Source organism: Hyla sarda, chromosome 3 (genome assembly GCF_029499605.1).
Source record: "Hyla sarda isolate aHylSar1 chromosome 3, aHylSar1.hap1, whole genome shotgun sequence".
Taxonomy (NCBI): Eukaryota; Metazoa; Chordata; class Amphibia; order Anura; family Hylidae; genus Hyla; species Hyla sarda.
The window spans coordinates 269,156,245-269,169,184 of record NC_079191.1 but is presented as its reverse complement, the minus strand read 5'-3'; the positions used below and the strand labels follow the sequence as shown (position 1 = coordinate 269,169,184).

The following is a 12,940-nucleotide window of genomic DNA, read 5'->3' as shown; positions in this document are numbered from 1 at the left end:
ATCTTTGTGTCTTTGTATCTGTTTACATAATTAATACCTGCCAGTTATCATATTATACAATCACAAATTCAGTTCTTATAGCAGTCAGAAGGTCTAGATTTTGCCTGCTAGGCATGTGTATAAAAAAAACATATTTATGGGGTAAAAAGGTGGTTTAACACACAGAGATTACTCAATATGCCAAAAGAGAGGATGTCTGCAAAAATGTCATTTAGTTGTTGGACTGGGTTCTTCAAAACTGGGACTTGAGTTTACAGTCTTTGAATACTGTGGAGTAATACATTTTGAATGATTTCTACATAAAATTTTAATTCAAAATTTCTTTTTTTTTTCTCAACATGCCAAATGATGCTCTTTCTGAAGGAGAATCTCCTTTGTCATCTTTAAAGGGGTACTCCGGTGGAAAACATTTTTTTTTTTTATATCAACTGGCTCCAGAAAGTTAGACAGATTTGCAAATTCCTTCTTTTAAAAAAATCGTAATCCTTCCAGTACTTATCAGCTGCTGTATGCTCCAGAGGAAGTTGAGTAGTTCTTTTCTGTCTGACCACAGTGCTTTCTGCTGACACCTCTGTCCATGTCAGGAACTGTCCAGAGTAGGAGCACATCCCCATAGCAAACCTCTCCTGCTCCGAACAGCCCCTGACATGGACAGAGGTGTCAGCAGAGAGCACTGTGGTCAGACTGAGAAGAACTCAACTTCCTCTGGAACATACAGCAGCTAATAACTATTGGAAGGATTATTATTATAATTTTTATTTTATTGAATTTTATGTGAAAAAACATATAAACAGGACAGGTTATAGAGGGCATGTGTCTAGATAAAGGCAATGACAAGTAGCAAATATACAGTTTAAGAGCAGAAGATCAACCTGTAGTTACATCACAAATGCAAAAGGATTAAGATTTTTAAATATAAGTAATTTGCAAATCTGTTTAACTTTCTGAAACCAGTTGATATGAAAAAAAAAAATTACACCAGATTACCCCTTTAAGGGAACAATACCACATTTTTTTTTATCACATATCTAAAAACCTTATAAATACGTGATTTTATTAGTTTAAGCAAAGATTTAAAAAAATACATAAAAATGACAAATAATGAGGGTAGTAGCAGGTATATAACAGAAATGAATGTGGAATGGTCTTTAAAGTATACTTGTGGTCATGGCTCGAAAGGCCGAACGAGCAAGTATACGAAAAAGGAGAACAAGAGTACTTACCGTCCTGAGCCTTGGAACCCCGGTAGACCTAGTACAGAATTAAGAAATACAAACAGCGGATGAGGTGTGCCCAATAACCGCGACCGAGGGCACGCCTATAGAGGGCATGCCCTATGTATGGATTGTGATAGAAAAAAGGGAGGGTTGGGTGGGTGACGCCCACGAGTCATACGCCCCTACCTGAGGGAGAGGGGAGTTTATATACCCCACGCCACTCCCACAAATGCAGCCAATTAGGCTTTTTACTTGTGGTCATGGCTCGAAAGGCCGAACGAGCAAGTATACGAAAAAGGAGAACAAGAGTACTTACCGTCCTGAGCCTTGGAACCCCGGTAGACCTAGTACAGAATTAAGAAATACAAACAGCGGATGAGGTGTGCCCAATAACCGCGACCGAGGGCACGCCTATAGAGGGCAAAGAGTCAAGAGTAGGGTGTAACTATTTTATTTGTATCACAACGCCAACACTTTAAACACATTAGCCATTTCGGTAGAGGGATCCGGAATGTACCGGTCAAAACAGCTGGAGTTCCAGCGGCCTAGCTTCTTAATGATGTGAGCTGGGACATCATGTTTGGAGGCTGCGGAGGCCGCTCCGATCCTGAATGAGTGTCCTGAGATGACAGCGGGATCATGACCTAGCATGGTGACTAGGGAGCGGACGTATCTGGTAAACTGGGAGGAAGACAGAGCATGCCCAGCCACCGGGAGGAGCGGACTGTCCGCTGCTTGCCCGGACAGCATTGAGAGGAGGTCGGTGAGAGACGAGACTGGGCACCACTGATTTGAGGTGGGGAAATATCTGATGGATGCTCCCCATCTGCAGGTTTTGGTGGACGGAAGGGTGAAAATGAAACCTAGCCTGTTGGATGATAGCTGGCTCAGGGTCGGCCCGGGTGCTCGGCAGCCAGTGCGCGTGAACTCCCCCGGTCTAAGGAAGCCGTAAAAAGCAAGGTGTATGGCAGCTTTGATGACCGTGCTGAGGTGAAAGCCAAAAGGGTGCGTGTCCAGTAAGGAAGACATAGCCCGGAAAAGATCCCCCGTGACCGGAGCGCGAGAAAGAGATTTGGGGTGTGACAAGACTGAAATGCCCTTGAGTGCTGCTTTGATCGGATGAGCAGAGAGTAGAGAAGAGGCGTGAGGGTGCGAGAGTGACCTGTGGTGTTGAAGACCTGTTAAGTGAAGTTTGATGGTGTTCTGGGATAAGTGTACAGAAGAATGGCAAAAACCAACAAAAGCTAGGGCAGAGTGTAAAGTGATTGTGGGGGAAAGCCCTAAGCCCTGCATGAAGGAGGAGAAAACCGCCAAAGCGGTATCATAAGCCCGGATCGTGCTGGGAGCTAAAGACTTCTTGATTAGAGTGTTGGCAATGGAGACGTATCTGGCTAGTCCGTTAGCAGTTGTTGGAACGGAGGCACCGGGACTCCGACCCGGTCTGCGTCTGGTTGTACCTGAAAAAACACACCGAATTTAGCCCGAGAGAGTGCATCAGCCGCCAAGTTCTTCCTACCTTCTATGTGCTCGATCAAAAAATGGAAATTGTGCTGGAGAGACAACAGAATGAACCTCCTGACAAAGCGCATTATGTGGGGGGACCTAGAGCGTCCTCTGTTGAGAATGTCGACCGTAGCGGAATTATCGCACAGAAATCGAACTGTGGAGTTAGCCCAGGAGTTTCCCCAGATAGCAGCGGCGGCTACGATGGGAAATGTTTCAAACAGGGCTGACGTGACTGTGAAGTCAGGAATGTTGCGGATCTCAGCTGGCCAGGGGCCGGCTAACCATTAGTTCCCGAAAATGGCTGCGAAGCCAACCGATGAGGCATCGGACACTATAGTCGGGGACCCGTCTGATAAAGGGGGAACGAAGAAGGAGACGCCGTTCCAGCTCTCCAAGAAGTGATCCCACATGAGTAGGTCAGCCATCGCCTCATTGTTGATGTGGATGACCTGCCTCTGACCCGATACTGAAGGGAGAAGGTCCAAAAGTCTGGATATGAAGGCTCTCCCCTGTGGGATGATCCTCATAGCGAAAGCCATCATGCCCAGGAGGCTCTGGAGTTCGACCCTGGTTACTGTGCGACTCCTGGATAGGTTGTGTATCATCTCCCGGGTTCTGACTAGTTTCTCCTGGGGAAGCCTAGCCTGCAAGTTTACAGTGTCTAGGATGACGCCCAAGAACACCAGTTGCCTGACGGGGCCCTCCGTCTTGTGAGGTGCCACTGGGACCCCGATTTCCTTGAACAGAGACAGTAGTGAAGTGAGGTTGCGAGGAGCGAGACTAGGATTTTCGAGTAGTAAGAAGTCATCCAGGTAATGTATGACGTGCTGGCAGTCAGCCACGTTCTGGAGTGCCCAATGCAGTGCTGTGGCTAGTTGGTCAAAGAGCCAGGGGCTGCTCTTTGCCCCGAATGTGAGCTTAACTGCGAAATAATACTTGTCCAGCCACCTGACACCGTGCCATTGCCAGAGGTCTTGTCTGATCAGGAGTAGTTTGAAAGCGTCCGTTATGTCCGCTTTGGACAACCAAGTGTTTCTCCCTGACTGTAGGATGATCTGTATGGCTCGGTCAATAGTAGCATATTTCATGGAGAACTCGTCGGAGGGGATTAAAGCATTGATGCTGGGAATGATGGAGAAATAAGGCGCTGAGAGGTCATAGATTAATCTTCTTTTATTGGAAAATTTGCCTGTGGCAAGCCCCAGAGGGCTGACTCTCCAACATGGAAAAGGGGGCACATCAAAGGGACCTATCATGAAACCTTTTGCCAGTTCCTGCTGGATTAGCCCGGACACGATCTCTGGCTCAGAAAGGGCTGACGACAGGTTACCACATTCATGCGTGCTTTGCGGCAAAGTGACCAAACCTGTGTGGAACCCATCGCAGAAACCCGCCACCAGCCATCTCACCCAGTCGGGCTCAGGATGACCAGCTAGGACCTGGGCGAGGACCTGGACCTGTACCACGCCTAGTCATGCCTGAGGGCCCTTCTGGGAGCAGATAGAGCTGGGGTGAGCCCTGAAACAAATGAAACACACATGTAGTAGTCTGCAATTGCTGTACACGCAGGAGGAAAGATTGAAGTTATTGCAGATCTGGGTCTTGCCCAGGTACCTCACTGGTCTACCGAGCCTATCTAGGGCGGCCACGTTCCTTGGAGCTGGAGGGGTGAAGGCGTTCAGGCTCCTACTGGTGCTGGGTTCCCCTGGGTTGCTGACCTGCGGGCACCAGCTGGAGGAATGCGTGGTCACCCCGCATGCGGTGCAGGAGGGGGCTTTCAGACCCGCGAAATGTTCGCAGTATAGCTCCGTGTCTATGGACCCCCAGTTGGTGACGTAGCCAAACTGCGCGTATGCGGCTGCTGCTTTTGCTGAAAAAGACTTGTGGTACTCGTAAAACGTGGTACCCCCGTACTTGTACGCCATCTGCACAACCCTGTGTAAGTACAGGTCCAACTCCTCCCTGCGGCCAGGGCTGACTGAACAGAGTACGTCCCTGAATAGTCCAAATGCCAGCACAAACTCAGTGACACTCAACTTCCTGCTGAGCCTAGCGTCCTTGCTTTTGAACGTGACCGCCAGCTCCCCGCAGGCAACGGTTTTGGTATCATGTACGTCCGTGGTGGCAATTAGCAGAGAGGCGAGGTTGACCTCTTTTCCCTCAAGGATGTCCTTTTTTATGGCTGCCGGGATGAAATGTGCGGGCGTGATGATCGGTGGAGGATGTGGCATACCTGAAGGCGTGGCCTGAGAGGTAGAAGCCGTGGGCGACGCTGCGGTCGGGACTGCTACGTCACTCCTGGAGAGTTCCATTAGGTCTAGCCTAGCCTTGAAACCTGACACCGTCGTAAGCACCTCAGTCATCATCGTGTGAAGCTGAGACAAGGAGGCGCTTGAAACTTGATCCTGGGCCGCAGCCTGGCTACCCCGGGGGGCTTGGTCAGCATTCAGCAAGTTGAATAACTCGCCCTTCCTAGCTGAGGCCGGAAAGGGGACACCCCTCCTTCTCAACTCTTCCATTAGCCTGGGGATGGTCCAGGACCTGTACGAGGGCAAGCTGCCTCGGTCCGAGGCCCTGGCAGGAGTCTCAGGAACCGAGAGTGCCTCCTCGATATCCGCTGGCTGAGACATGCTGCTGGCAACCTGTCCTGGCCATAGAAGGGTGCCGGCAAGAATAAGAGGAAAAGAGAACAATAAAAAATGACTAGTGAAAAAAGAAAATATATATATATATACCCTCCCTATATATGTATATATACTCTCTGTACACAGGTTTTTTTTTTTTTTTTGTTTTTGTTTTCGTTCTCCTGGCTACAGGAGGGAACTGACCTGCTGAATTTCCTGAAAAGCTTCCAACACCGGGAGTACTGACCGCACGGTAATGGCTTCCGGCTGTGGATATTTTAAAGGAAAAGATTAATTACACATGAATGTGACCGACCGAAAAGGCGTGATGGAGGAAAGTGTGATACTGAAACTGAGGCTAAATGTATGCTGTTGCGCTGAAGAAGAGTCAGAACAGCATACGCAGAGGACCCCACTGAAGATGAGTCAGCCGCAGGTGATCCTCTGCCTATGAGTGATGTCGAGTCGTTCTGAAGAAGAGTCAGAAATAACCATGTCGTCAAGCCCCAACTGAAATTGAGTCAGGCTGGGGCCGATTGACGTGAGTGTGGTGACGCACGTGGCTCTGAAGACGTGTCAGTAGCAGCGTCCTAACCGGTGGCGGGAGTGCTCGTGACTGCGTAAATGTACGGGATGAGTATGGAGTGATAGACGAGGGGAGAACATACGGTTCCCCTCTCTAATATTGATTCTGTAAGTACCTCAACTGAAAGCTATATGAGATGTATACGGGAATACGGACACAATCCGACCACCTGGTACCCTGTGGAGCAAGCAAAACGTGATGAGGCAGGAAGCACCCTGACTGACCGTGACTGCCAACGTTGACGAGCCACCGGCCGTCAAGCTAAATATATGTATACAGTGACATCAACAAACAAGTTCCGTGCCGTAGTGGTGACAAGCAGCTCCCAACCCCGCTCCCTTGACGCCCCCTCCCCCTGGCACCCAGGACCTGCTGGGCCTGGCGACTCCTGCCATGTGCCCACCTTGTATGTGAAAACGGGGGGGGGGGGGGGGAGGGGGGGGTGCTGGAGCAGTGGTGGGAAAGAGTCGCTGCTCCCTGGAGAAATCCGGCGTGATTAGTAGGGCCTACGTGCCACTGGAGGGAAGCTGTGGCCTCCGTGCGTGGCTCTAACTGAAACCGAATCGACCCCCCCCCCCCCAGCCGAGCGGCGAAGGGGAGCGGGACTGTATTGCGGGTCCTGGGAAACCCCTCCCCTATGGCCGGGGCCGTTTGTGTGGAGGCCGTCAGCGGCAGCGTCCTACGGCTGAGCAGCGGCAGCGCCGCGGTGCCGGACGACGCCGTCACAGAACCCCGCCCCCCCCCCCCGGGCCAGAAGCCCCGCCCAGCCAGCGCACGAGGCAGGAGATGGCGTGGAAGCGGGGCACCAGGCCCGGACGGAGCGGCCGGGCCGACGAGCGGCGGCGGCGCGGCTGAACCAGGGAGGTCCCCCACCCACACCCGGAAGCGCAACACCGGGGAGAACGCCGTAGTGCAGGGCCCAACAACCCGTTCCCCCCCCCCCCCCCGGCCAGCCGAGCGAGTGCTGACAGCCGGCAGGAGAGGACGGGCCGCGCGACCCGCAGGAGCAGCGCTCCCCCAGAGCGGCAGCGAGCAGGTGGCAGGCGGGTAACCGGTACAGGGGCCTGCGGCAGGAGTGATACTTACCGACCTGAAACACGAAATAACTGCAACCCACTGCAAACAACTGACACCTCCGAGACGTACGCCCTAACACAGTATCCTGCAAGAGAAATACCGCCCACGAGTCATACGCCCCTACCTGAGGGAGAGGGGAGTTTATATACCCCACGCCACTCCCACAAATGCAGCCAATTAGGCTTTTTACATGCTATAGAACAGTGGTTCTTAACCTGGGTTTGATCGAACCCCAGGGGTTCGGTGAGTCAGTCCCGGGGGTTCGGCGGGGGAGGTCGCAACACGGCAGGCAAACCCGAGCAGAGCCGGTGTTTGCCCATCCTGTAGCGACAGGGCAATTCCCCCCATCACTATTCACTCCCTGTGGCCCCGCGTTAAGTTTAAAAACGCAGGGACGTCCTGACATAGCCCACGCCGGGTTGTTACTGACGTCCCGTGCGTGCGCCCATGGAAACGAAGGCGCCGAGGACCGGAGGATAAAGAAGGAGGAAGATGCGCGCTGGCCAGCTTGGTAAGTGACCAGCAGCACGTCATCTTCGGTGCTCCGACCACCAGTCCCGAGAGCTACTGCTATAGCCGGAGCGGTGGTTGGAGCAATGAAGTGGGCAATACACAGGCATCCAGCTTCCAGCCATACACTATATATGGCTGGAGGCTGTACGTCTGTGGGGAACACTGCCTACATCAGTGGTCTTAAACCTTTGGACCTCAAGATGTTGCAAAAAAACTATTACTCCCAGCATGCTGGGAGTTGTAGTTTTGCAACATCTGGAGGTCCACAGGTTGAAGACCACTGGCCTACATAATGTGGGGGAACACTGCCTGCCTAATGTGGGGGAACACTGCCTGCCTAATGTGGGGGATCTCTGTCTGCCTAATGTGGGGGAACACTGACTGCCTAATGTGGGGGAACACTGCTTGCCTAAATGTGGGGGAACACTGCCTCCCTAATGTGGGGGAACACTGCCATTGTTGTGAAAATGACATGAGAGTGGCACTTGCCAAGGTAAAGCCGCGCATTTCTGAACTGGTATCTGAAAGACAACAGCAGAAGTCACACTGATTTGCAGTAAATATTCATTATGTTTTTGTGTGAAAATCAGGTTTTCATGGTTTTGTTCTTTGTTTTTAATGGTTTTGTTCAATTTGTGCACCTATGTATAAATATATACTTAAATATATACCTCCTATGTTTTGAATTTGAAAAAATCATATTTAATTTTTCCAATTAAGAGGGGTTCGGGGAATGCGCATATGAAACTGGTGGGGTTCAGTACCTCCAACAAGGTTAAGAACCACTGCTATAGAATATACATATGCAATTTAACTTCCAAATGTTAAGGGAGAAATAAATAAATCTCAATTATAAAAACCCCCAAAGTGAAGCATACAAGACAATCAGCAAGATAATGTAGTGAACACAATATAGACCACTCCACATGATCTGACACATGTTTTGCTGACCGCTTTATCTAAGGGATAAAGCAGGAACAGGGACCGGAAGACTGTAGAACAGCAGCAGCATAGGACTGGGGGAGCTCAGTATGTAGTCTTTTTTTTCACTGCACTGGGAGGCATATTACAAACAAATTTTGTGCCTGGAAAACTTTTTAACCCGATGTGCACGTACAAGACATAGACAGAACATGACAGTATAGACACATGATAGTATATTCAAACTCTCATATACTCTCTATATAATTAAATTGTTGAAAGTAAAAGTGCCCTAAGGCAGCTAAAAATAATATAAATAAAATCATTAAAAAATTGACAATAAATGAGAAGAAAATCCAAAAAACAGGTAACCCTTATTTTCATACTGATACACTGTGATTGGCTGCTATGGACAACAAGTACAAATTTTCCCCACTGTGTTCTACCTCATACAGGGCCTGAATCTATACCAATAAACAGTAAAACCCCTGTAAAGTGAGGCACCATGGGGGGAGATTTATCAAAACCTGTCCAGAGAAAAAGTTGCTGAGTTGCCGATAGCAACCAATCAGATTGTGTCTTTCATTTTTAACAAGGCCTCTGCAAAATAAAAGAAGGTTTTGATACATCTCCCCATGTCCTGATGCCTTGCTGGAGCAATTTTACTATTAAACTTTTACCAGTGCTGCCTGCACTAGTTTTTATCTAGTCCGTTTACACACTGGTACGTACACACTGTTCTGTTTGTTTTATAAAGGCTAGTCAACAGCTCCTGTCATGTGACTAGGTTCTAACTGTACAACTGTAATTTGAGTTCCCAGAATGCACTGCTCTCTGGTAACATTAGAATTTGTCTAACATGGCAAAAAAATAAAAAAATAAATTTAAAATGGTGGTGGATGCAAAGTTTTTTTGCAAGAAAATGTGACCATTTCTGATGTTGTAAGCAGGGGAGTTTTATGTGCATCCTCCATGTTTCCAGGGATATGATTGTTAGCAGACCTGTGTGTTTATGCTTACCCGTGCCTGGCCAAGATAGTCTTCATCCAGTAAGTGCAGTGAAGCTTGTGGCACAATTCCACGCAGAAGCCTTGATGCATGAAAATATCTCTGAAAGCTCAAGAGTCTCTTTACTTTTTTCTTTGTGCCAATTTCTTCTGAGTGTGCTGTATCTGTAACAACACAAAACCCATTATAATAAACAAAACCAGTAAAACACAAATGACCTCATCCCTGATATGGTTTTACCTCACACGTTATCGCCTCTATTGACAGTCCTGTTGCAGGATACTTTCAAGACAATTGTGAAAAACAATATTTTAGATTTTTATTTAATATAAAATAGCTTCAGGGCTATAGGGGTTTCAGAGATTCACGATTGGTGCTTTTTAATAAATCTGCTAAAACTATAGCCAGTGGAAAATGTATTACACCCCCCCCCCCCCCTCCTCATATAGTTTCTTTATGCACTTCCATAAGCCTGTATATGTGAAGAGAGAGGGAACTAGTATTACCCAGAAATTCTTAGAAATATATCTTTTTGTACGGGTGCATTCACACCATGATTGTTCAATATGGGGACCGGATCTAGCTGGGAGATGGGAAAACCGGGCGCTCCCGTATCCCAACCGGACCCGGCCCGCATCTCATTTATTTGAATGAGCAGACCGGCTCATTTTTGCCCCCTATCCGGTTTTGTGACTGGACTGAAAACCGTGGTATACTATAGGTAAAAAATGAGGCAACAGGAGTCACTATCTGATTCCGGTCAGCTCATTCAAATAAATGAGGTGCGGGCCGAGTCTGGCTGGGATACAGTAGCACCCGGTTTTCACATCTCCCAACCGGACCGGTCTCCATATTGAACAATGGTGGTGTTAATGGACCCTTAGAGAGAGGGAGAAAGAATATGGATCTATGTATTCTATTTACATATGCACGTATATTAAGTACAAATAATGTATAAGAAGAATACAATGGTGGGGACAATGGAGAATAAAATTAAGAGAGATTAGATCCAATAACACAATTTATTAGTGAGATTTCAGGAGCTGTGTGTGGGGAATTTCTTTCTATGCAGGTTAGTGGATGGAGACAGAGGAGCTGAGCTGTGGTAACTTGGGAGCTACCAAGAGTAAGAAGTCCCATACCTTATTACTATGGCATAATGGTACATCCTCGTAAGAGGTTTGCTCCTATGAACTAATGAAACTTGATGTTTGTGCAGGCACCAGGTAACTAACAGCTAACATCCAGCTATAATGGCTGAGATTGGAGATAATTCAAAATCTGGGTGTTTAACCCCTTAGATACTGAGGTCAATAGTAACTACTGTATTTCAGTGGTTTGACAGAGGGAAAACTAATGATTGTGGGGTGCCCATAGGTTTAATTGCAGTCAAGTCCTAATGAAGCAGGCAGAGGAAGAGCCTACAGACATAATACAATGCAATACAGATAGATTCCTTTGAATTATATGAGCCATCGTGCAACTGGATGGTCGAATTGAAAGAAAAAAAAATGAAAATCTGTTTTTGTTTATTCTGTATCCCCAACATTGGAATCAAAAGCATTTGACATTTCACATTTAACCGAAACTGTTAAGCACTTTTTAGGCTCTAGCCCATAGACCTTAGAGGAACACTCCAATAAAAGATTAGGGATTTGCCATAACTAGGTGATTATCATTTAAACGCTATTTCTACTTGCTGTTACCGTGTTACTGCATATTTTTTTTTACCTTTCTTCCTATTTTCAAGACATATGTTTTTTTCTAGCTTCTATATTTAGTTAAAGGTAGTTAAAGTTTTTTTTGGTATAGTAGTTTCTTAAGGCATTTTTGGGTCTGTATATTATAAAGGCACTGAAAAAAAAATAAAGTCTGAAAAATATAATTACTTTTCAGACTAACTTCATACTTGAAATTTTAGTTGATATATATGTATTTTAGATGGAAATCTGCTTTAATGGCAGGTCTTCTTCAAATGACAATCCATGACACCTTCTTGTATAGATGGCCAAGAATCAGAAGTATATATAATCTTCTCTTCTACATGCCATATTATAGCTTTTGCTTATTCCCAGAACTCTAACCTTTATCGTACATGGGATCTGACTAATACTTTGTACAATGGCAACACGATACAGCTTTTCATTTGCATCATTTGGTATGGTATTTTAAGCATAAAAGCAGATTATAAAAACATCACTTTCATTTATGAGGGGCCAGAGCACATCACCATTACATAACTGCAGATTATAGTGCAACTAAAATGTTGGAGCCCATGCTCAGATTCAATTAGGCTTTCAGACATAGCTTCACTGACTGGCACAACATAAAAGCAGCTCCACAACAAGCCTTTCAGTGAAGATCTCTTTCTGGTTCTACACAATCGTACAATGGGAAAGCTAAGAACCGCACATTAATCTACCACCGGTGATACCAACGCAGTTTACATCAAACCACTCTTCCAATTTAGGAAGTTTGTTCTAATCGCTGGAGTAAGTACAATCTATCATGAAATATAAGGTATTTTCTGGAGAAAGAAACAGTCAGATACACAAATGTATGCATGTAACTTGACCTCAATATACGAGTAGATAGTGTGGGTGACTTGAAAATTGGTGCAACCTTTCAGGAGATATTTATCGTGTTGCTAATATGGTAATTTCTGTGTAATAGATGTGGCCTGCTTTTTTTTTTATTTTTATTTTTTATTTTTTTGTGAAACGCTTTCTACTCCCCAGGGATCAAGTCTTGGAAAAAAAAAAGTGCTGGAACTCAAGATTTCCACTCAAGGGCTGGTCCTGCTGAACTCCTGCTAATGGGAATGGTGTTCCTGCTGTGGAAAAAGTGCAGGAACTCAGTTCTCACATGTTCCTGCAGGACTTCCCCCTCCAAACTATAACCCTGCCCACCTTCAACTGATAACTCCGCCCCTTCATAAATATTCACCTTCTCATCCTGAAGAGGGCAGGGTTATCAGCCAGAGGAGGAGGGAGAAAGCATTCCACCTTCAACAGCCACCTCCATTGCACATAACAAGTAATAATCATTTTTGGTCCGATTCAGGTCGGTGCGGGTGACCCTACTGACAGTTTTCCTTTTAAATGAATTTACAGCATACTAAAACTAATGCACAATAAATTCACAGTATAGATTTTGTCAAAGCAGAAAACGGATGGCCCTAGAGCTCCTTATATCATCATTCCTAGGTATCCACTGTTATGCTAGATAAAATACGTAATTCACCAGTTTATAAAACTGAGATATTCAAAGTTGTCCATTACACATTTTGGGTTAGAAAATGCCTTTTTCAGGAACAATGAGAGGGATTTACTTATTATTTGTGCATTTTTTACCCCACTTTTTTCACAATTTTTATTGTTGCAAAATGTCTCATTGTCAAGTGATGTGGATTTTACACCACCGATTGAGTGGAATGGAATTGCTGGAAACTTATATTTAAAAAGTCACATATAATGAATGTATGTAAC

General features: G+C 46.4%; 1 protein-coding gene across 5 annotated transcripts in view; it reads right to left on the bottom strand.

Annotated features, from left to right (window-relative positions):
* The window catches only part of PDE7B (phosphodiesterase 7B), a 465,941-nt gene that overhangs the window by 23,576 nt on the left and 429,425 nt on the right, over positions 1–12,940 (bottom strand). For all 5 annotated transcript variants that reach the window (XM_056566606.1, XM_056566607.1, XM_056566608.1 and 2 more), the window contains one exon: positions 9,465–9,616. In XM_056566606.1, the coding sequence (XP_056422581.1) occupies positions 9,465–9,616 (152 nt within the window). The remainder of the gene's footprint in view (positions 1–9,464; positions 9,617–12,940) is intronic.